Source organism: Glycine soja, chromosome 18, assembly GCF_004193775.1.
Source record: "Glycine soja cultivar W05 chromosome 18, ASM419377v2, whole genome shotgun sequence".
NCBI lineage: Eukaryota > Viridiplantae > Streptophyta > Magnoliopsida > Fabales > Fabaceae > Glycine > Glycine soja.
Genome location: NC_041019.1, coordinates 27,421,988 through 27,447,353, shown reverse-complemented (window position 1 = coordinate 27,447,353; position 25,366 = coordinate 27,421,988). Strand labels below are relative to the sequence as shown.

At 37.8% G+C, this 25,366-nt stretch overlaps 1 protein-coding gene across 1 annotated transcript in view; it reads right to left on the bottom strand.

Annotated features, from left to right (window-relative positions):
- Nucleotides 1-2,369: 2,369 nt before the first annotated feature.
- Nucleotides 2,370-25,366, bottom strand: part of LOC114397140 — a 45,653-nt gene continuing 22,656 nt past the window's right edge. The window contains exons 2-3 of the mRNA XM_028359253.1: nt 11,788-12,241; nt 2,370-2,444 (exon numbers count right to left, since the gene is read on the bottom strand). Of these exons, the coding sequence (XP_028215054.1) occupies nt 2,370-2,444; nt 11,788-12,241 (529 nt within the window). The remainder of the gene's footprint in view (nt 2,445-11,787; nt 12,242-25,366) is intronic.

Below are 25,366 nucleotides of genomic sequence, written 5' to 3'. Positions count from 1 at the left end.
TCTGATCTGCATACCTCGCAAAGCGGACGTACCCTCGTGCTAAGCCAAGTCTCTGTTTAAAAAAAAAAAGCTGATTTTGAATTTGAAACGTCGGCTAAGCGCACGAGTCTGCTAAGCGAGCCTTGTTGAGAAACCAAACGTGTCTCTTGCTCGCTTAGCGCAGCGGTCTGCTAAGCGAAAGTATCAAAAAACTGCTTAAGAGAGTGTAACAGCAGTTACACTCACATTAGCCAGATTCCAGAAACTTCGTCTCTGCATTCTCTCTCTCAAAAGATTTGCACATTTTGCGTCTGTGCTTTCTTTGTGCATTTTCGACTTTGAAGCATCAATCATACACCATCCAAATAAGTTCCTTGATTCTTTTTCTCTTTTTCTTGTCTTAACTTTAGGATAGAAGACTTTAACTGTAGCTTTTGATTTTTAGGGTTTTTATGTTTTGTTAGAATTAGTTTAAGATTAGAGCTATACACGCTGACGCACACATAGCATGTTTGATATGCCTTTTAGAGGCTTGAAAAGTGCAAGAAAATGAGCTGCATTTTTTGTGTTTTCTGGAAAATGCTATGAACTCGCTAAGCGAGCATGTTGCACTAAGCGAGTTCATCAATACTCATCGTATGTAAGCATTTCTCTGAAGAACTCGCTAAGTGCGCTTACCACGCTAAGCGAGTTCATTTTTTGAGGATGAACACTCATCCTCTTACTGACCTACTTGTGGCTAAGCGAGGCTGAATCGCTAAGCCCAGGTAACTTAATCAATTTTTTTGTTGATAGTCGCGCGCTAAGCCGAGCTTCCCTGAGCCAAGCACGATTGGTTGCAGCATCCGCTGAGCTAAGTGAGCTTCGTTCGCTAAGCTGTCAACACTTAGTGAAATTTTTGAAGAGTTGGTGCCGCTAAGCGCAGCCTTTAAGGAGCTTAGTGCAAATCCTTGCGACACATGTTCAACTTAGCGGGCGCTTTCCCGCCAAGCCAATTCTGCAGAATCTAAAAATTCTGCAACTTCCACTAAGCGACTCCACATGTCGCTAAGCAATAGTGTTTTTTTTTTTTACAAAGGCCAGCTAAGTAGACCATGTCTCGCAAAGAGGCCAGTGTCTTTTTCAGTCTTATTTTTCAGTTTTTAAAATTTTGAATAACTATGTGCTGATTAAATGTTTGATTCCTTTGTTTGCAGATGTCTTCCAGAAAAAAGAAAGAGCATTGCTGCAAGGCCCACAACTCAATATGACACAAGAAGATTCCACTCCTTCGAGGCCTGGACCAGATACACAAACAATGTGCTAGGAAGACATATACTAGCTGAGAGGAAGGTAGAAATATACCATACAGAGTTGGATGAGTTCAAGGCTGAATTGCAGAGGCGTAACTTCCATAAGCGCCTCACCAATTTAGCTGACAGCAGCATCGACCTAGCCTTGGTGAAGGAGTTTTATGCCAACCTCTACAGTCCCGAGGGGCCTTCCCCAAAACAAGTCAAAATCCGAGGCCACTTGATAAAAATTGATGCAAACAGCCTCAACACCTTCCTGGAGACACTTGTGGTACTGGCTAAGGGAGAATCCTTACCCGCTTACTCTAGATACTACAGGATGCCCACTGATATTAGAGAGATTGAGGCTGCTTTGTGTATACTCGGCCGAAGGTTTGTTTTAAATGCTGAAGGCCATCCTGGGAAGATCCTCAAGAAAGATCTGACAACTCATGCTCAGGTTTGGAGTGTTCTCTCATACTCTAACCTAGCTCTTACTTCCCATACCTCGGATTTGACTTTAGATAGAGCTAGGTTAATTTTTGGCCTAGTCTCTCAGCTGGACATGAATGAAGGAGCTCTCATCTCTGGCCAGATCACATCTATGGCCCAGTCTAACTCCTCTAGACTTAGGTTCCTTGCTCTTATCACAGCTCTATGTAGGTCCAGAGGGGTTGCTTCTGACAGCCTAGTCTTGGAACACTTGAGCACGGTCATTAACTTGGCCTATATCAGGAAGAACTGTTGGAACCCTGCTGATCTGAAAGTTACTATTAGAGGGGCTAGGAGAGCGAGGGCAAGGCTAGCTGAGGCTCCTTCCACATCTGCAGCTCCCCCCTCCAACACATACATTAACAGCTCCTTCTACCCCATCTTTTGCAGACTTTCAACATCTTGAAGCCATGCTTCAAAGCATACATCAGAGGTAGATTATTTTATTACAAAGTTTACAGCTGGTAGCACCTCCATACTCTATCCCTTCTGTTAAACAGTTTAATGAATGGGTAGCCTGGCCCGGGACTCAGCCTCCCCTTCACAAGGAGGATGAAGGTCTCACCGCTCAGGTACCACAGCAGAGGGAGAATGAGTCATCCGAGACTTCCACTCCATAGCCCCTAATCAGAAGAAAAAGGGTAGTTGAAACACAAGAAGTTGCAGCCATTTTGGAGAAATCTCTTGAGGCCACTTCTGAGCCTTCAGAACCAGTGGCAGATACAGCTTCATTTTAGAAGGCAACAGACCCCTCCACTCCTGAGGATCAGACTACACCAGTCCTGTCTTCAAACACCTCTCCTCCAGCTACCCCTGTGCTTCACTTAATAGATGAGGAGGATGTTCAGACATAGGATACTCAGGACAGATCACAAGATTTTAAATTCCTGAGGACATTTTTGTGCCAATTAGTTTATTATTATTTTAATTATATTCTTATTACAGTAAGTCCTTTTTGTTAATTTCTATTTATAAATAGTTGGTTTGCTTATTATGAAGTATTTTGAACAGTTCAACTTGGCTTTTAATGGTATAACCGTGAAACACTTTTATTGACTTATGAAAATGGTTGTATGCTTTTATTTTAAATTGAGTGCATGATTGTGATGGAGTTTGTGTTTCTTATCATGAGTTTGAGCCAGTGTGTATGTTAGACAAAGAAAGAACAAGAATGTGAACTTGCAATTAGAATTGTTAGTCAGTAGACAGATTGATTGTGAAAGAAAAGCTTGAACCAAAAATCGGTGAGAGTGTGACCTTAAACTGTGAGTGAACAACTAGCTGCGAGTAATAATCTTTGCATGAATCTCTGAATTTTAGAATGAAATGTATAAATAAGGACATGATGAAGGCCATGATTGTACATATACAAGCTCTTTTGACCAAACAACTTACCTTGAATGATAATTGCATCCTTTGCTCCCTTTTTGAGCTGAATGATATTGTCAAAAATTTAAACCCTGAACTTAAATAATTATCTCCTGATACCTTGTTTAGATTTTAGGAGAGCATATGGTTCAAGGCAAATTTACTCTAAATTTGGGGGAGGAAATTCAATTAGAATGAAAAGAAAAAGGTTAAGCATTAGCACACACAACAAATAAGTTGTATGTTAAAAAAAGAGAAAGAAAAGAATAAATTGTGCTGTTACAATAAGGTCAAAAGCAACTTAAGAGGAAAAGATAGTGAGAAAGTTACTTGTATAATACAAGACCATTGGGATAATTCAAGGATTTGTGCTCTCTTAGAATCTAAGCCTTTGAATCCTAGAAAAACCAATGAATTTTTGTTGCCAAGCCTCACTACAAGCCTGAGAAAGTCCTTCTGATTCTGTTTATACATTTCTGACTTTATGGCATGAGATGAAATTCAAAGATTGGACCTCTTGCTAGTTGTTATTAATGAATAGCTTAAACACTTGTGCTTGAGTGAAACAGTAGCCGTGAGACTGTGGTTTAAGCTACTTTCCTTGATATCTGTCTTATGCCTAACTCCATCTATTTGTTCAGGTTACATTTGATTCTTCTCTTTGGATAATTGCATACCTTGTGAAAGACAAGTGATAAGGGCATTTTACTCCATTCTCTTATCATGCAATCAGTCACTTTGTAGCATACACCTTTGTACATAGTCACTGCATGTCATTGTCACTTGAGGACAAGTGAGTTGTTCTCTTTTTACTTGAGGACAAGCAAAACTGTAAATTTGGGGGAGTTGTTAGTCGGTGAAAATGACTAATTTTGTGTATGAAACTTGTATAAATTATATCAAACTCTCCCAATTTATGGTTATTTTGTAAGGTTATAAGTATTTTCTGTTAAGTATAGGTAATAAATACTTAGTATTTTCATTTTATGTGTTTCATAATCATTTTCTCTCAATTTCAGGTTAATTAGGCAAGCTTTGGAAAAGGTTGTTTTCACCTTCTCGCTAAGCCAATCTACTGATCAGCATAAAAGGTTGTTTCCGCTTAGTCTTTCTAGAGGAATCTGCGGATGAGGCTTGATCAGGATTAGGCTAAACTATCATGAGGAATTGGGGTTTAGTATCTCAGGAGACACCATAAGAACACATGAGCATTGTTAGATAAAGAATATCTTTTTAACATCAAGCACTTATTAGGAAGACCAATGTGTTCTCTACTTGTTTTTTACACATAATTCCTCTCGCGTGATTTTCTTTCTTTTTGCACAGATAGTTTATACACTTGTTCATATTCACACTTACTTTTACACAATAGACGCCTATTTGCTGAAATAGCTTACCAAATAACACAAGTTCCCCAAGTGTTCGATACTCGGTTCTTACCGTTTTATACTACTTGTGCGATCCGGTGCACTTGTTGGAAGTCGAACAGTGCTATAACAATTGCAACAAGATCCACTATCCATAATGAGAGAACAAGTTTTATCTAAAATTTTTCATCTTGTATGAAAGATGTTCTCCCTTTGGGATTGAGATAGATCACAAGATTGACCTCCAAGGAGCCTTCTAACAATTAGGAGGTCACCTTCTTCATGGGGGTAGACTTCCTCACTAGACTCTTCACCCCTTACTTCATCTTCACTTCCACTAGAGGAAAGGGAAGAAGTAGTCTCCTCTTAACTACTATAAATATCTTGATCCCTCATAATCATGGTTTTCTTTGTGGGGCATTGAGAGGCAATGTGACTTCTCCCAAGAGATTTGAAGCATTTAATGTTGGTAGTCCTTTCTTGGGAACTAGTCTTAGGGGTGGATTTCTCGATAGTCTTACCCTTATCTTCCTTGGGTTTTGAAGGTGTAGCCCCCAAAATTCCTTGAGCTTGGTCCTTCCTTGGATAAGAGTGAAAGCCATAAGATTTTGAAGAAGGTTTTCTTTTAAGTTGTTGCTTCACTCTTATACAAAGTTGGACTAGCTCATCTAGGTTCTTATATGGACGAAGTTCAACCATGTCCCTCACTTCCATATTAAGCCCACTAAGGAACCTAGCTATGCTTGTTCTTTCCTCCTCCCTAAGTCCAGCTCTTAAAAGGAGTAGTTCCATTTGTTGTCTATATTCTTCAACACTCATACTCCCTTGTCTAAGCCTTTGGAGCTTGTCCATAAGCTCCCTTTCATAGTAGGATGGAATGTGCCTCTTCCTAAGGGCACTCTTAAGATCATTCCAATACTCTACTGGTGGATTCCCATGAATTCTTCATTCCCTAACAAGGGAAGTCCACCAATAGAGGGCATACCCTTGAAAGCTAAGGGTAGCCAATGGAACTTTTCTCTCTTCGCTAATATGATGGCAAGCAAAGAGTTGTTCAACCTTCATTTCCCAATCTAAGTAGGCCTCAACATTACCTTTTCCATGGAAATATGAGAGGCTAATGTTAACCTCTTGAGGCCTTCTATCCTTTTATCTTCTTTGGGAATGATGTTTAGTATGTGAACTATGGATCCCTCTATAATAGTTGCTAAGTTCTTCACTTAAACTCTTGCAAGAGTCATGACTACTATAGGAGACATGTTTTTCTCTTTTCATTTCTTTAATTATTTTTCTTCTCTCTTCCTCTCTTATTTGTTATCTCTCATCTGGATTTATTTCTACTTTCTCTTTTCCTTTTTCTTTTCTTTCTAGTTTTTCTTTCCATAACTTGAGGGAACTCAACTCATCTAAGATTCTAGATAGAGGATCCTTATGACTAGTACCCTCACCATTAAAACTAGATGAATGATGACTTATGTTGGTTCCTAAGTTGTGGTTCTTTCTTGTTCGGTGTTTATAAAAGGTAAAAGTTAAGGTTCAAAAGAACTCAAGATAAGTGTGATAAGCAAGAAGAAAGTATTATGTAATTAAAAGATAAACTAGGTGTGACTAGTAAAGAAAATAAGTTATGAAAGTAAGCAAGAAATTAAAGTCCAAGAAATGTAAACTAGGCAGATCCTAGGAGTGTATGGATGACCATATTTAAGGTTCCCAACAAAACACTCATTATTCTAAGGGAAAATTGCCTAAAATTATTACACACTGTCGCAATCTACCCTTCGGCGAGAGGGCGACACGGGGCTCATGGGTACGTCTTCCAAGAAAGGAAAATGCCCAGAGTCGCCACCAACGTTTATTCGAGGAAAACGTCGGAAAACCCGAAAAGGTGTGGTCTACGAACTTTAATCGTGAAAGGTTCAGGAGTTGTTTTTACGCACAGGGAAGGTATTAGCACCCCACGCGTCCGTCACAAAGGACGACAGCCTTTAATCAAGTGCGCAAATATGACTTCAAAATGTTTTATTTTCCCTTTTTTTATGCCTTTTTGTGTTTTTATGCTTTTTGTGTTTTTTGTATTTTTTATCTTTTTGTGGTCGACAAGGGTGTTTCCCTCGCTCCTACGTATCCTCAATTGCGATGAAGAAATCAGACCTACGTAGTTCTTTGAGAACTAAACATTGGTTAAGTTGTTTTTATCTTTTTTCGCAAGATATATTTTAACTGAACAAAAGGTCATTTAAGGCGTTGGACCATTAAACGATCTTTTGATTTTGAAAGGAGAGAAATGTTAAGGTTTTGGACCATTAACGATCTCTTGGTTTTGAAAGGAGAGAAATGTTAAGGCGTTGAACCATTAACGATCTCTTGGGGTAGTCGACAAAAGCGGGGCTTTTGCTCCTACGTATCCTCAATTGCGATGAGGAAATCAGACCTACGTAGTTCTTGCAAAAGTGATAAAGTTACATGTTGATTTTATGCTTTTGAACAGTCCATGTTAACCGATAAAAGCAAAGAGGACCATTTAAGGCGTCGGACCTTAAAGAAGTTTTTAGTGATTTTTGCGAACAAAACTTGATTTGTGAGTTGATTTTAGCCTTAGTTTCACTTTGGTTATTAGTCAATTCATTCAAGGAAACTTTCAAAGCAAAATGTCCGATTGATTTTTTTGATTATTTTATTCAAAGATATTTTGATTATTTTATTCTTATTTTTTCAAGATATTTTGATTATTTTATTATTATTTTGCCTTTTTTTGGTTTAACCGTGGTTATAACGTGAATGATCAAATAGATTTTGTTTTAACAGTGATTAAACAAGATTACAACACAAATGATCGGTTGAAATTCATTTTATCATTTATTAGGTGAGAAAACAACTTAAATGAACGGTTAAAGCACGTTAAAAACAGAAGAAAAGAAAACTGAAAGTAAGCGAAATGAAAGTGAAAGTACACAAAAAAAGTAGGGACCACTAAGGGTGCATAGAATGAATTGAAAGATTCGATTTCGGGAACTTACCGGTTGAAGACCGAAGAACGACGAAGAACGAACGAAGAACGTGTTGGATCAAGTGGCCTCAGAATAATTAAGAAGGGGGGGTTGAATTAATTATTCCTAAACCTTTACTAATTAAAAATTACTCTTCTAAGGATTTTACTAAATTGTTAAGAGAATGAGGAGTAGAAGAGAAAGTTAATAGAAAGTAAAAGCAGAAATTAAATGCACAGCGGAAAGTAAAAGAGTAGGGAAGAAGGAAACAAACACACAAGAGTTTTTATATTGGTTCGGCAACAACCCGTGCCTACATTCAGTCCCCAAGCTTCTAAAAATCCTTTTACAAGCCTTGATATTTCTTTCAACCTTGTAAAAATCCTTTTACAAGCAAAGATCCACAAGGGATGTACCCTCCCTTGTTCTCTTTGAAACCCTAGTGGATGTACCCTTCACTAGAACTGATCCACAAGAGATGTACCCTCTCTTGTTCTCAGTCAAACCCAAGTAGATGTACCCTCTACTTGTACCACAAAGGATGTACCCTCCAATGTGTTAAGACAAAGATCTCAGGCTGTTAAACCTTTGATACTTTGTGAATGGGTATACAAAAGAATTCTCAGGCGGTTAGTCCTTTGAACACTTTTGTATTAGGGAAAGGGAAGAATCAAAAGAATTCTCAGACTGTGTCGTTTTGAATTCTTTGACAAGGGAGAAGGGAGACACAAAAGAATTCAGGCGGTTAGTCCTTTGTTCTTTTGGAAAAGGGAGAAGAGAGACACAAAAAGAATTCAGGCGGTTAGTCCTTGGCGAATTCTTTTTGGCAAAGGGAGAAGAGAATGAAAAGATGAATAGCACAAGTTTTCAAGGTTTGGAAAACCAGAAAACTTTAGAAAGCTTCTGGTACAAAGAAGCAGAAGAAGTTCAAAGAGATTCAAGGATTGTAAGAGATTGATTGGAAAAGTATTCAAGATTGTTGAAATGCAAAACAAAGCCTTGCTTTTATAGACTCTTCATGTCTAGTCAAGACAACCATTAGAAGTGTTATGACTTTTAGAAAAACTTAAAAACCAATTTGAAAAAGTCAAAAACTATTTGAAGAGTTACATCTTTTGATTTTATGCAGAAATAATCACTGGTAATCGATTACCAAATCAGTGTAATCGATTACACAAAGCTTTTATGTGAAAGGATGTGACTCTTCACATTTGAATTTGAATTTCAACGTTCAAAGGCACTGGTAATCGATTACTAAAACATTGTAACTTGATTACAGTTTTTTGAAATTAATTGGAACATTGTAAATTCAATTTGAAAACTTTTTCAAAACAATTTTGCTACTGGTAATCGATTACCAGAGAGTAAAAACTCTTTGGTAAACATGTTTTGAGAAAAATCCTGTGCTACTCAATTTTTGAGAAAAACTTTTCATACTTATCTTGATTAAGCCTTCTCTTGATTCTTGAATCTTGAGTCTTGAATCTTGATCTTGATTCTTGAGATCTTGAACTTGAATCTTGATTCTTGACTCTAAACTTTCTTCTTGAGTCTTGAATTCTTCTTGATTCTTATCTTGAACTCTTGAATTGTTTTTGATTCACTTGAGTTGTTCTTTGATTGATCTTTGAGCTTTTTGTCATCACCTTTGTCATCATCTTTTGTTATCATCATTGTTATCATCAAAACACCTTTGATTCACCATGAAGCTTTGCTTCTACAGAACGGTGAAGAACGATGAAGAATTTCCACATAATCACTTACGGAAGCATTACGGAAGCACTTCGAATCGATTTTTCTTCAGGAAAACGTGTTTTTTTGCCCAAAATAGTTTAAATTCATAGCTTACGGGTCATGAATATTTTTGAAACAGCCCCCCACCCCTATTTATAGGGAAAAAGGGAGGTGCTTGCCGCCCAGAGGCTTCTTGAGGAAGCTTTCTAAGCGCACCGAATTACTAAGTTCACCCCCCTTTTCGTATTTTATGGAAAAGTTACGAAAGTGTTTTGGATTTGATTTTCATCTTTTTTTCTCTTCCCTTTCACCAATGTTAAGTGAAATATGTTTACCCAAGGTTTTCAGAAATTTTACGGAAGTATTACGGATGCCCCGGAAACCATTTTTCAAAAACGTGGAGGAGCTTGCCGCCCAGTTGCTTCCTTCTTAAGCAACCCAACTTCCAAAATGTTCCAGAAGGGCCTAGATTTTTAGAATTGCTATTTACACCCTTATCTTGATAAGCTCACCCCCCCCATTTTGTGTTTTTGGCTGTTTTCTTTCTGAAATCTCACGAAACTTTATGGATTCCGTAACGACATCCATTTTCTTTCCAGAATATTGCGAAACTTTATGAATTACGCAACAATGCTCTTTTTGACTTCCAAAATGTTGCGTAACTTTACGGATTACGCAACAATGCTTCTTTTTGACTTCCGAAATGTCGCGGAACTTTACGGATTACCTAACGATGGGTGTTAAGTACCTCGAGGCGGTCAAGCGAAGGTTGCATGCCACCAAACAATGGTCCCCGAACGAAATTAGGGTATGACACAAACAAATGGAAGTTTGGTAACCTATTGGCGGCTCCCAACACACTTCCAATGAAAGGCCTTTTTGTTACAAAATTTGAAAGCAATGAAGGTAAGTAAATTACCAATTACAAAATTAGAAAATAGCCCTCAATTTTGGTGGTTGTGCTCTCTTTGGTGATTCACTCAATTTGGAGTGCTTCTTAGTCATATAGCTCTTAAGGTGCTTGGCCCCTTGCTTCTTGACTCAAATTGTTCAAGGGATGGCACCAATCCTCCTTTCCAATTCCCTATATGGCAACTCACAAACAAGGAAACAAAGAGACAATCAATAACCAAAGACCAAAAAATGAAATGAAAGCTAAACTAATAGAGTTTTAACAAGACAAATTTTCAAGGATTATTCAACAATTAAAGCAATGAAAAGCACATAAAAGCAAGCTAGGACTCAAAGAGAAACGTAGAAGGGCTCTAGAGTAGAGTAAAAAAAACTAAAAAAAAGACTCAATAAACCTCTAGTTTTGGCACTTGTTTTCACAATAATTTTAAATTGAAATTTCAGAACTAATATTTGTATAAAATAGGTACCAATTATAGAACAAATTTGTAGCCAAACCAACAAGCACACTTCCCTTTCACTTTTTTTTCCTGGACACTAATTTTCTTGCCAACTTGTGTGATTTTTCTTATTTTTTCCTTTTATCCAAATCACTTGGTTCTTTTTTTCTAATTTTGGTTCAGATATCTTGAAAATTAATTAAGACTTTCAGCTCAAAATTCACAGTACCAATTCTCAATAATTTTTACAATTTCGTATGTTCAAATTGCCAGCACCAGGGATTTCAACTTAGAAATCAAGAGTAGTGTTTATGTTGCTTAAGGCTTGGACAATTGCAATTTGTGTTTGCTTATGCTCAAATGTCTTGAATAACACAATTCAAGAGAGCTTAAGACTTATTTTGATTCACAAATCTAGCCACAACTCAGCACCACAACTCAATTTCTTCATAGGCATCATATAGGAAACTTAGAAAATAAAACAAAGTTCAACAACAAGACTACTTCAAGGAATTGATTTAGAACATGTTATGAACTAAATAACATGCATGAATTAGACTCAAAATTCAAAAGATAGGCTAAGAATGACAAGAATACATGAACAAATGTATCTAGAATCCAATCAACGAAATCAAAATTCAACACAAACTTAGAACATAATGTGACAATTATTATTACTAAACATGACTCTAAGAAAACATGGATTAAGTGATTTACACTTATATTTTTTTGTTTTTTTTTCAATCAATATTTTGGAAGAAAATTTAGATTCAAAGGTTCAGCACAAGAAGATTATGACTGAAAAATGATAGAACCTAAAATCAACACAAAAACATGATTCAAGAGTAGATCTATAAAATTTGAACCATAGAAATGCAAGAACAAGTGTAGATCTAAGATTTAATCGGTTTATTTTTTTTTTAATCTACTCTAAACAGAACCAAACCACAAAACAATGGAGGATATACATGGAGAATAAGATGAAGAACAAGGAATTAAAGTGAGTTGACCGAACCAAAAGATAGAGGAAGCAATTAAAGTGATCTAAATTTTGGAGCCAAAATTTTACCAATTATGATTAGTGAATTTTAGCTATGGTTCAACCCACTAATTCAAGATCAAGTCCAGGATTCTCCACTAAGTGTGCTTAGGTGTCATGAGGCATGTAATGCATGAAGGACATGCACAAAGTGTGACTATATGATGTGGGAATGAGGTGTAGCAAGCAAATGCTCACCTCCCCTTCTAAAATCTTAGCACCAGGTACTAGGTCTATGGAAAACTCTATCTCTCTCTCGGGTGGTACATCGGATATATCCTCAGGGAAGACTTCAGGGAACTCTCTAACAACAGGGAGGTCACACATGGAAACCTTTGTCTCTATTTCTAGGTTAGACAAGATCATGTACACTTGAGCATCTTCTTTTAAAGTTGTCACAACTTGGTTGGCAGAGATAAACATCATATCCTTACTGACTCCAGGACCATCAAACACCACAATTTTATCAAAATAGTTTAACAAGGCATGGTTTGAAGATAACCAGTCCATACCAAGAGTAACATCAATCTGGCTCAAAGGCAAACAAATCAGATCAATCAAGAAGGTTCTACCAGAAATTTCCACAGGACAATCCAAACACACCTTAGAAGTTAACACAGAACCACTAGTTGGAGTTTGATCGAGGCTGTACCTGAATCAAATAAACATTAAAATGCAGTAACAAGGAAGTGATCCTAGGTCATTTCCCAATGAGCAATGATAAACCAAATGTTCATAACAGATAGTAGGAAAATAGTAACGAATTGGGGGGGGGGGTTGTTTGCTTTTGTAAATTAAACAGCGAATAGATGTGAATTCAAAAATAGCAGAATTAAAACACGTTGCTTCCCCTTGATTCACAAGCAAGTCTCTTATCCTAGGTTACGAGAGTTTATCCTTTATCAATTCAACCACTTAATCCAACCCTAAATTAAATTACTAAGCGAAATTTAACATAAGGCATTCATTATGTGATTAAGCAACACATACACCAATTACTCATAAACAATCATTAAGCATGAACGTAAACTAAGCGCACAGACAATTAATCAAGCACTAAGCATGCATGAATTAATAGCAACAAATACAGAGTAATTGGTGAAGAGGAAAAACGGAGCAGAATTTAATAGTAATAATAGAACCTCAAAGAGAGTTGTGCTTGATCCTCAAGAGAAAACAACACTGGAGACTTAGCCTTCCATTAATCAATAGAGAACGAACTTTTATTGCTAAAATGAAAAGTAACAACTGGAATTGCAAAACAAAAAAGTGTCTAAAAGAAGAAGAAAAGCCTAAAACTAAAAACGAAAGAGGAGGGCTCAAATTAGAGCCTTGGTGCTATTATATATTTTCAGCCCCAAAGCTTACAAATCTGTTTTAAGTCCAAGCCCATAAATAAAATAAAATCTAGACAAGATAAGATAAGATTTGATAAAATAAAATCTAGATGAAATAAAATCTAAATAAGATAAGATAAGATAAGATAAGATAAGATCTAGATGAAATAATGTCTAGATTAGATAAAATCTAGATAAGATAAGATTTGATCTACATAAGATAAGATTTGATAAAATTGTCTGCTCTCTTCAAGTCCAAGCCCAATTCTGGATTCAAGCACAATTGCTTATAATTCTCCTAAAATTAAATTAAAAACACAAAATTAGTCCAATAGGCCCAAATGATAAAACTGTGTAATTAATTTGACAATTAAGACTAATCAGTAATTAAAATGGAGCAAAAAGGGTTAAGAAATAGGAGAAAATAATGGCACATCAAAACCCCCCATACTTAGCCTTTTGCACTCCTGGGCAAAATGAAACAATGAATAAAATCCAAGGGTATCAAAGAGAGACAAACAAAAAAATTTACATATTTCTCAATGAACATCAAGGAATGAAAGGAATGGGTAACATCTAACATGAAGAGATCCAAAGAGTCAAGACATTCGTGAAAATCATCCAAGTAACCCAATCATGGCAAAATAGTTAATCAGCTCAAGAATGAAAAGTGATAAAGCCTCACAAGATATACACTCTATCTCTCAAGTGTCTAGGCTACTATTTACCCTCAAAGCACCCATGAAAACCAACACCACATAAACTTGGCAAGATTCAAAAATTGACAATCAACCCATAAGCATAAGCACATGAGGATCAAAAGGTCTTTTAAGGTTGTAATGGGGCCAAGGACAAGGTAGGGAAAAATATGGAATAAGTAGCTAAATCCCAAAGGAATAGAGGAGCAATGGGAAATAAGTGGAAATTAAGCACAAGTAGTAAACCCAAACCCTCTAATATCAACAAAATCAACCAAGGCTCCCAAATCAAGTCCTCATAACAAGACCTCATTTATTCAACTTCACTTCTTTTCTTCTTTTTTTTTTTGAACAGTACGAATTTGAAGATTAAAGCAAGAACTAGGCAATATACAGATACATCAAGCATGGCCAAAATAAAACATTAAGCATGGCCAAAAATTATATCTTTCAATGAAACATACCCCCCCACACTTATTCCCAGCTTATTCCCAAAACAATTCCAAAGCTCCAAAATTCCTTAAGGGTAAGGTGATATCATGGTTTTTCCACTTAAGGCTTGTAATGAGCTTCAAAACAAAGAAAGGGGAACATAGGCTCAAAGGGGCTATCAAAGGAATTAATTCAAGATAAGTCCATTTGGCTAGAAGCTTATAAGAACAAAATTGCCTAAATCATTTCCAAATATGCATGTGAATTAGGAAGCATCAACAAGAATCAAGCCAAAACTATTGTGCAAGCAATCAATGGGGCCAAACACACCAAAAGATTATGATGATGGATGGCTCAAATTCTCACAAAGGTAAACTTATCACTTTCAAATTGATCTTTCAAAACTATCATGACATGTAGAGGAAAAACAAGGATTTCAAATCACAAAATGTCAAAAGACTTTTATTTTTAGAACAATTACCCATTTCTTGAGCATATCCTATAATTCAAAGAAAAATATGCAAAGTTATACATGCAAACAAAATTGACCTAAAATATTAAACTAGAAACCCAACAAAACTAACAAAATTAACAAAACTAGCAAAACCAAAACCAAAGAACACTCCCCCCCATACTTAAACAACACATTGTCCTCAATGTAGCACAAGTAAAAGATTAAAAGCAATTAAACCATCAAATAGAATCGGACAAATGTAATAAAAGTAAAGGAGGAGATAGGAAAAGAAAAACTCCCTAAGTCATGGTGGAAAAGAAGTAAGCTGAAGTAAAGAGATCTTTTGAGCAAGGACAACCCCCAATGTGTAATTGGATGCATCGCACATTAGCTCAAATGGGGCTGTCCAATCAGGTGCCTCCTTTTGCAACAAGTTTGATAGTGGAAGGGCTACCTTGCTAAAATCTCTTATAAAGCGCCTATACATAAAGATCTTGTGAAATTGTGAAATAACAGAAATTTTTGCATGATCTACTTCAATGCTCTTATTGAAAATAATGTGGCCTAAAACTATACCTTGTTCAACCATAAAATGACATTTTTCAAAATTTAGAACAAGGTTAGTTTCAGTACATCTATTCAAAACGTTTTCCTGACTATCCAAACAAACATCAAAAGAGGATCCGTATACAGTGAAATCATCCATAAACACCTCTATGCAATTTTCTAAAAAATCACTAAAAATACTAATCATGCACCGCTGGAAGGTACCAGGGGGCATTGCACAGGCCGAAAGGCATCCTCCTATAGGCAAAAGTGCCGAAGGGGCAGGTGAATGTGGCTTTTTCCTGATCCTCAGGAGCAATAGTGATTTGCATATAAACAGAAAAACCATCAAGGAAACAGTAGTGAGATTTACCTGCCAGGCGTTCAAGCATTTGGTTAATGAATGGCAGGGGAAACTTTTACTATCATCCAAGTAAGCATATTTTAAATTTGATGGCAGAGGCTTCAATTCTGGTGTGGGCAGCTGGATAGTGGTAGAAAGAGATGGTTTCTTAGCCTGTACCTCATAAAGAAAGTCAGAAGTATGTGTACTTCCTAAAACATGGTTAGTTCTATCTGACTTTATAAAATCAATCTCAAGAGGTAAAACATCAAACGTGTAATCAATATCAAAATCAGATTCACTCTCAGCATCAAATTCATACATATGATCAAGTACAAATTCAGATTCAATGCATGAAGAGTGATAGGCATGCAGATTAGAATGAAGATCAGTCATGTATTCATCAAAAATATGGTCAATTATTTCAACACGAAATACATAAAGATCTTCAGATGGGTGTTTCATAGCATCAAGAATATTAAAATGAACAGTTATATCACCAAACTCCATAGATAGTGTGCCTACATATACATCTATCTTAGTTCTAGCAGTTTTCATAAAAGGTATCCCTAAAATGATGAGAACTAATACTTTAGAAAATCCCTCCTCCATATTCAAAATATAAAAATCAACAGGGAAAATCAGTTCACCAACTCTAAGTAAGACATCCTCTATGAAACCAGCAGGATAGGCAACACTTCTATTAGCTAAATGAATTACCACATCAGTTGACTGCAAGGGACCAAGAGATAGAGAATTAAAAATAGACAGAGGCATCACACTAACAGAAGCTCCTAAATCTAGCATGGCATTGTCAAACTTACTGTTCCCTATAATACAAGGTATGCTGAATGTACCTGGATCTTTACATTTTTCAGGGATTTGGGGAACAGATTTACCAATCAATGCGGAGACATTTCTGCCCATACTAATTCTTTCACTTCCTTTAAGCTTCCGCTTATTAGTGCACAGCTCCTTCAAGAATTTAGCATATCTTGGAATTCGCTTTACTGCATCCAGCAGAGATATGTTTACTTCTACCTTCCTAAATGTTTCCAAGATCTCCTTCTCTGTCTCTTCCATTTTTTTGTTGGAAATTGCTCTTGGAGGGAATGGAAGAGGGATATGCTGCTTCTCTTTAGAGTCACCTACATAGAAACTGTTAGGTAACTTACTCTTTACATTTTCATTTTTGGCATCATCTTTTTCTGGAGTAGAGTGAGGTTGGGCAGGTTCCTTTGGTGGTTGAGGTTCTTGACACTGCTTTCCCGATCTCAATGTAATGGCACTCATATTTTTTGGATTCTGGACAGATTGAGAAGGTAATCTGTCAGAATTCTGGGACTGTTGTTGATTTAACTGTGTAGCCAATTGTCCTATCTGACTAGTTAATCTCTGAATGGAGGCTCTGGTCTCTTTTGAAACTGCATGTTCTGCATAGTCATTTGTCTCACAAGTTTTTCAAGGGAAGGTTGTGGAGGAGCCTCAACTATTTGCTATTTCTGGGGCTGTTGCTGTTGTTGCTGCTGGATTGGTGGAGGAACGTATGGTCTGCTTGGGCCAGTAGCATTTTGAAAATAAGGCTGTTGTTGTTGCTGCTGCTGTTGTGAAGGATTCGACCATCTAAGGTTGGGATGATTCCTCCATCCGAGATTGTACCTGTTGGAGAGGTCATAATTATTTTGCTGTGGCTGATTTTGCTGCTGAGGTTGAGGAGGTCTGTTGTAGATGTTTGCAGCATAAGCTTCAGGCTGTTCAATTGCTTCAGATTATTGCACAGAAGGGCAAAGGTCTGTGTGGTGGTTGGCAGAGGAGCATAAATCATAGAGTCTGGCGACAGGTGCAGATTTTTTATTCATGGCCAGTTGGGTTACTAGGTTAACCAAGGCATCTAGTTTACCTTCAAGCTTCTTAGTCTCGCCTGATGAGGATGAATTTGTGGCTACTTCATGCACTCTTCTAATAACAATAGCATTACTTCTGGCACTAAATTGCTGGGAGTTGGAAACCATTTTCTCAATTAAATTTCTGGCTTCAGTAGGGGTCATGTCTCCAAGGGCTCCACCACTGGTAACATCTATCATACTTCTCTCCATGTTATTGAGTCCTTCATAAAATATTGGAGGAGAAGCTGCTCAGAAATCTGGTGGTGAGGGAAACTAGCACATAATTTTTTAAATCTCTTCCAGTATTCATATAGGCTCTCTCCACTGAGTTGCCTAATGCCTGAAATATCCTTTCTGATGGCCGTGGTCCTGGAAGTACGAAACTTTTTTTCTAAGAATACTCTCTTGAGGTCATCCCAGCTCGTGATGGACCTTGGAGCAAGGTAATATAACCAGTCCTTTGCCAATCCCTCTAAAGAATGTGGAAAGGCCTTCAGAAATATGTGATCCTCTTGGACATCTAGTGGTTTCATGGTGGAGCAGACAATATAAAATTCTTTCAGATGCTTGTGTGGGTCTTCACCTGCAAGGCCATGAAACTTTGGAAGCAAATGGATCAGTCCAGTTTTAAGAACATATGGGACATTCTCATCAGGGTATTGGATGCACAAGCTTTCGTAGGTGAAATCAGGTGCAGCCATTTCCCTTAGAGTCCTCTCACGGGGTGGAGGTTGTGCCATGTTCTTAGAATGTGCAAAATCAGAATGCTCAAAATCACCAATAACAAAATGCTCAGGTTGCTCAAAAGGTACTAAATGTTGTCTAACTAATCTATGAAATGTCCTATCTATCTCAGGATCAAAGGGTTGTAAGATGGATTGCCTCTAGTCATACATTACATTCAACATGCAAAACTAGTTGGCTTCTTATGCAAGTAACAGTGTAGGTTTGAACTACAGCTACCATTAAATGATATCCAAATGACTTGAAATTTTGTGAGCAACCTTATAAAATGATGAGAAGACAGCACAGAAAATTTCAAATGAAAATTCAAAGTCTAACTATATAAGCTAAAAATGATAAGTTAAGAAAAATAAGAGAATAATACTTGGAAAATAAAAAACTTTTGACAGAATTGCAATTTTTGGAAGAAGGAGACCTCAGCCGGCCTACAGCGACTGTTACGGCATGGGAAATTATTTTTCTACCCCAAATACATATATAATAATAGTCATTCTGATACCCGGAGCAAAAGTTATGGCCGTTTGAAGTTGTGACAAAAATCAAATTTGCTACTTTTTTGGAACTTTCACATCTGACCAAACTAAGGGCTCCAGCTATTTTTCCCACAAAATATGGATCAAAAGAAGTGACCACAAAAAAAATCAGCCAAAAATAACAACTCCAGTTCAACAAAAGTGGTTGCTAAATCCGTCGCAAAGCACTATTCACAGCAAACACCAGAACTGAAACAGGGGAAGCGCTGAACAACAAAACTAAAATAGAACACACACACTAAACAAAATAACAAGGTACTAAACAGCACTAACACAATACTAAAACAACACTAACACAAGAATTAAACACTAACACGACACTAGCTATTATGAACCTTTGGACACTGCTCCCCGGCAATGGCGCCAAATTTGATTGAGGCCGTACCCGAATCAAATAAACATTAAAATGTAGTAACTAGGAAGTGATCCTAGGTCGTTTCCCAATGAGCAATGATAAACCAAATGTTCATAACAGATAGTAGGAAATAGTAACAAATTGGGGGGGGGGGAGGTTGTTTGTTTTTGTAAATTAAATAGCGAGTAAAATTGAATTAGAAAAATATCAGAATTAAAATATGTTGTTTCCCCTTGATTCACAAGCAAGTCTCTTATCCTAGGTTGCGAGAATTTATCCTTTATCAGTTTAACCACTTAATCCAACCCTAAATTAAATTACTAAGCGAAATTTAACATAAGGCATTCATTATGTGATTAAGCAACACATACACCAATTACTCATAAACGATCATTAAGCATGAAAGTAAATTAAGCACAGAGACAATTAATCAAGCACTAAACATGCATGAATTAATAGCAACAAATTTAGAGTAATTAGTGAAGAGGAAAAACTGAACAAAATTTAACAGTAATAATAAAACCTCAAAGAGAACTGCGCTTGATCCTCAAGAGAAAGCAACGCTGGGGACTTAGCCTTCCATTAATCAATAGATAACGAACTTATAAATTGAAGAACGAAATTTTATTGCTACTGGAATTGCAAAACGAAAAAAATGTCTCAAAGAAAAACCTAAAACTAAAAAACAAAAATAGGAGAAAGAGAAGAGAGGGACAAGAGGGGGCTAAACTAGAACCTTGGTGCTATTATATAGTTTTCCAGCCCCAAAGCTTACAAATCTGTTTTAAATCCAAGCCCATAAATAAAATAAAATCAAATATATATAAGATAAGATAAGATAAGATCTAGATGAAATAATATCTAGATGAGATCAAATCTAAATAATATCTAGATAAGATAAGATAAGATCTAATTTTGTAGAATAAAATAGTCTGCCCTCTTCAAGTCCAAGCCCAATTCTGGATTCAAGCCCAATGCTTCATTAATTCCTGAAATTAGATTAAAAACATCAAATTAGCTGAATGGGCCCAAATAATAAAACTGCCTAATTAATTTGACAATTAAGACTAATCAACACTTAAAATGGTGCGAAAAAGGGTTAAGAAATAGGAGAAAATAATGGCACATCAGTAGTCTTCTGAAGGCGAGGACGCGTAGTCCTCTGAAAGTGAGGGCGTGTAGCCCTCTGAAGGTGAGGACGTGTAGTCCTCTGAAGGTGAGGACGTGTAGTCTTCAAGGCGAGGACGTGTAGTCTTCTTAAGGTGAGGGCGTGTAGCCCTCTAAAGGTGAGGACGTGTAGTCCTCAAGGCGAGGACGTGTAGTCCTCAAGGCGAGGACGTGTAGTCCTCAAGGCGAGGACGTGTAGTCCTCAGAAGGTGAGGGCGTGTAGCCCTCTGAAGGTGAGGACCTATAGCCCTCTAAAGGCGAGGGCATGTAGCCTTCTGAAGTTAAGGACGTGTAGTCCTCAAGGGTCCACCATTATGAGAAAGCAAGAGATTGACTCATTGAGAGGGCCAGTCATTCCGAATTCAAAATGATTGGACAGTAGATGTAGGAAATCTATGTAGTTAACATGATTTTTTGGGATCCAGATGCATGTAACCTTTATCTTGAAATGTGGTAAATGCGGACTTCGTATGCAACAATGCGATGTAATGGAAAGTTGTACAATGCTCATGACATTTTTTCCCTATTTTGTGATTTTAATTTTGATTTGATTTTTTCGGATAACACAGATTGACTGTCCTTTTGAAAGAGGTGATAATTCATGCAACCTCATCCTATCCTTTGCAAATCTCTCTGGGAACTCCCTCAGAGTGTATGTTCTGTTTGATTTAAAAACTTAACCATTTTGGAGTGATGGCAATGGAGTCATTTGACATTTAATCAATCCATTGAAAACCCAGAGTTTGTCACCCTCTTTTCATTTAAAAACATCGACGGGTGAGAACTTTTTATCTTCCCCTAGGTTTGCTCGAGGCTTATGCACAGTGCCCCTTATTGCCCCAGTGTAGGGCTTTGAGGTATCAACCTTGTCTTTTTTCATGACCTTGTAGCAAGGAAGAAATAGTGCAGGTTCTTAAAAATGATTTTTCAAGGACAAGAAACATTTGAAGGATTTTTTTTTCAATTGACAGATTAAGTCAAATGATTTCTATTTTTGATAACTCACATTCTCTCTCAAAAAAGACAAACTTTCAGGAATGATAAAATGAGGTCACATGAATGTCTGTACTTTATTTGAGACACAGCCAATCAAATGTTTTTTTTCTTTTATTTTGAAACTTATTGTTTTGAACTTTACTCGTCGTTTTACGGCACCCTCACCAAATGTGTAGCACGAGTAATTTCTGATTGAACAGTCTTGGAAGTCCAAACTCAGGAGTGCAGGTCGCTAGAGCCAAACAAACCAATGGCTTGCGCCCACATTCCAGTGGAAGCAAAGATCTAATTACGATAGGATGAGGGACAAAGATGTCAAATTTATCCATTTTATTTAGCATTGTAGCTGTGGTTTACAATAATGGCATAAACTTGAAAATCCTGATGAGTCATTAGAGACATCTAACAACAGCTTTCAAAATTGCCCCATGTGTGGTGTTGCTTGTCAATGTTAGGATTCACAAGCGATTCTCCTCAAATTTCAGCCAGCTTGCATTAATTAGACTTTGCACCTTATGCTTCAAGGTCATACAGTGCTCAATGGAATGTCCTGGAACTCCTCCATGATATGCAAATGTTGCGTTCGAGTCATATCCTTAGAAAAATGGAGGTTGAGGAACCTTGGCTGGGGTTATAGCAACCATTGAATTATCAAGTAGATATAGGAGCAAGTTAGCATATGACACCGGAATTTGGGGTGAATCCTACAGGCTTTTTGCTGCAAAATTCCTTTTTGGTTGGTGTTTTGGTTTGTGCTAAAGGTGGTGTTCATCATTGCAAGTGCGGTAGACAGACTTTGTGGTTGATTTAGGGATGGCCTTTGTGGATTATTGGGTGAGAGGGACTGTTATTGGCTGAGTAATGACATTGTTGGGCTGATGGGAAATTTGACCGTGTAGGAATGGCAGTCATAGAAAGGGTTTCTCCCTCATTCTCATCCTCTTCATTTGCCCCAGCTTTCTCACTCATCAAAGTAGGATGATCAAATTTGCCTCTTTTCAGACCCACTTCGATCCTTTTTCCGGCGAAGACCAAATTTGCAAAGCTTGAAGGTGCATACCCCACCATTTTTTCATAGTAAAACACTGGTAATGTGTCTACTATTATTGTGATAATCTCTTTCTCGGTCATTAGAGGTGCCACTTGAGTTGCCAGGTCTCTCCACCTTTGGGCGTATTCTTTGAAAGATTCATGCCCCTTTTTGCACATGTTCTATAGTTGCATCCTATCCGGACCCATATCAGAATTATACTGATACTGCCTAACGAAGGCAACCATTAGGTCCTTCCAAGAATCAACTCGGGAAGGTTCCAAGTTAGTGTACCAGGTAACAGCTACCCCAATAAGACTTTCTTGGAAGAAATATATCAACAGTTCCTCATCTTTTGCGTATGCCCCTATCTTCCGACAATACATCTTTAGATGGTTCTTGGGGCAAGTAGTCCCCTTGTACTTGTCAAAGTCTGGCACCTTGAACTTGGGAGAGGTGATGATATTGGGTACTAGGAACAAATTTTCTAGGTTAACAAAGGCATAATCTTCGCCTCCTTCAATGGCCCTGAGCCTTTCCTCTAGATGATCCAACTTTCCCATTTCTGCCATAGCATGAGGGTTTTTAACCGTTGTGGAATGTGAGGGGTGTGGTTGTGGGTGATACTGAGGGCCCTCCAAAGTGTTTTGCAGGGGTATACCACCAATTGCTTGCCCTTCAGTGGCATATCCGAGGCAAGGCTCAATGTCCGCTAGATTGTGGTGGGGCATTTCATGTGTCTCCCCCATGGGTTGAGAGACATGTGCATTATCAGTTTGAGGTTGTCAGCTTTCAATGAGTATGGGAGCAGAGTTATTGACATCCTCACTGGGAGTGTATGCCACATTGGGTGGTGTATAGTTGGGAGGCAAGCCATATGGTGGGAAGGCGTGCTTGTTTTGAATTTGCACATAATAGGGGCCGCTCATACTTCTCAAATCTTTGCCTACCATAGCTGAGGTTGGATGATTCATTCGGTTGAGGCCAGATGGGGGCATCGGGTTCACCTTAGCAACAGCGCTGGTAGCGGCAACTGCAACCGCATTTGCTTCCATTATGTTCTTCATGCTTATCATGGCCTTCATCATTGTGGCCATTTTCTCTTTCATGGCCTCCATGTTGGCCTTCATCTGCTTTTGCACCTCCTCTACTTCACCCATTACTCTAGCTCTAGCACGGGTTCGGTAAGGGCACTGTAAAGCATGTTCTTTCCTTTTGATAACAATGATTAAGTTCATTTTTTTCAAGGAAAGAATGCAATGAGCAATGCAACCAATGAAAGGCATGGATGTATGCGAATGATGCACAGTTGAAGTATTGCGAATTTTTACGCAAGACATAGGGTTGAATCAATTTAGATTTTCAACATGGTCCATGACATCTTTGTCAAGGTGAAACTGGAAGTAACAAGGACATCAACAATCCTAAATGTGTTTGGCAGTAGACAAAGCAACGATGTAACTTGATCCATCTTTTGCCCCAATTTTTGCAAGATGGTTACTTCCATACTTCAAATTGACTTGATGAACCTTTTTCATAAAAGCATGAGCTTGGTTCAACCCCATAACCCAAGGAATGGCAATTTCAATTGCCAATAATTTGACAACATTTCACAGAGATGAATGACTCGAGCATACTTAAGCTATGTATGGCAAATGTAATTATGAAATTGAGATGCCCGAAGAAACATCTTAGTTAACCATGCATTAGGTACCATGTTCAATCATTTTGTTTTTAAGTGAAATGGGTTTATGATCCCAACATGGTTGGCTCATGGAACCGAACATATGCAACTAAGAATGCAGCGTGAATTTTCATGCTTCCTTTTTGTTTTTGTTTTGCAGAGGAAAATGCAAGGATCATGCATGAGTAAACATGAAAACAAATGGTATGCAAAAACATGTTAGATGCAGATGCATGGTGATGAAGTGACTTATGCAAAATGCAATGCATGAATATGGTAAGTGACAAATGCAGGAACGATATGTCCATTACGATGCCATGAAGAGATGCTTATGCGGTGCATGATATGAATGCATTTACGGACACGAGAGACCGAAAAATCATATCTTCTTACTTGCACATTTGGGGACACAATGCCCCATGTGTACAGTTAAGAAGGTGATATGGACCTTCCAGCTTCCCGTGACAAAAGACGAGACCAACATACAATGCATGCGTGACGACATGATGCAGATGCGCAAAAGTGCAACAGGGGGATGTACACAACATGGGCATATCCTCAAATAATCATACAGCAAAGGCGTATATGACATTTAGGTTATATGCATGGCAGTGTTTAAAACGCACGCAGCGTGTTCGCTTCGTGCCCCTATTTTAGGGACCTAAACGGGAGGAACTAAAAGGCTTTTAGTGATAATTCCCAAGGTGGTCATATCTCTCTTAATGGTTTCTAGAGGTATCATCCCCTTCGAAAAACATATTGCGGCAGTAGGGACTACCAGCAACAATATGTTATCAAAGAGAAAAACTCTAGATGAGGCTTCGCTATTATCAAGCAAGTCGGAGACCCAGCATGACCACATATTCACCTCCACTCCTTATGTTCCCATGGACCCGGGAATAAGGCCCCTTTTCAACTCACCGTGTGTACAAATAGTGTTGGTGTTTGAGTGCATCAAATGAATAAATATCTATCTCATGCATACATTTCAAAAACACACTAAAAGCATCAAAGAGTTATATATAAGAACGTAAGAGAAATAAAAGGAAACTGACAAAAGAGGAAGTCATGATATTGCATGAGATTAGAAGACCTAACTCTCTAAAAAGTGTCCCTAGTGGAGTTTCCGACTGTCGCAACCTACCCTTTGGCGGGAGGGCGACGCGAGACTCACGGGTGCGTCTTCCATGGGAGAAAAATGCGCAGAGTCGCCACCAATGTTTATTTGAGGAAAACGTCGGAAAAACCGGAAAGGTGTGGTCTACGAACTTTAATCGTGAAAGGTTCGGGAGTTATTTTTACGCATGAGGAAGGTGTTAGCACCTCATGCGTCCGTCACAAGGGACGATAACCTTTAACCAAGTGTGCAATATCATGTCTTTGATTTGTTTTATTTTCCCTTTTTTACATTTTTATGTCTTTGTATGCCTTTTGTATTTTTTATCTTTTTGTGGTCGACAAGGGTGTTTACCTTGCTCCTACGTATCCTCAATGGAAATCAGACCTACGTAGTTCTTTTAGAACTAAACGTTGGTTAAGTTGTTTTGATCTTTTTCCGCAAGATCGATTTTA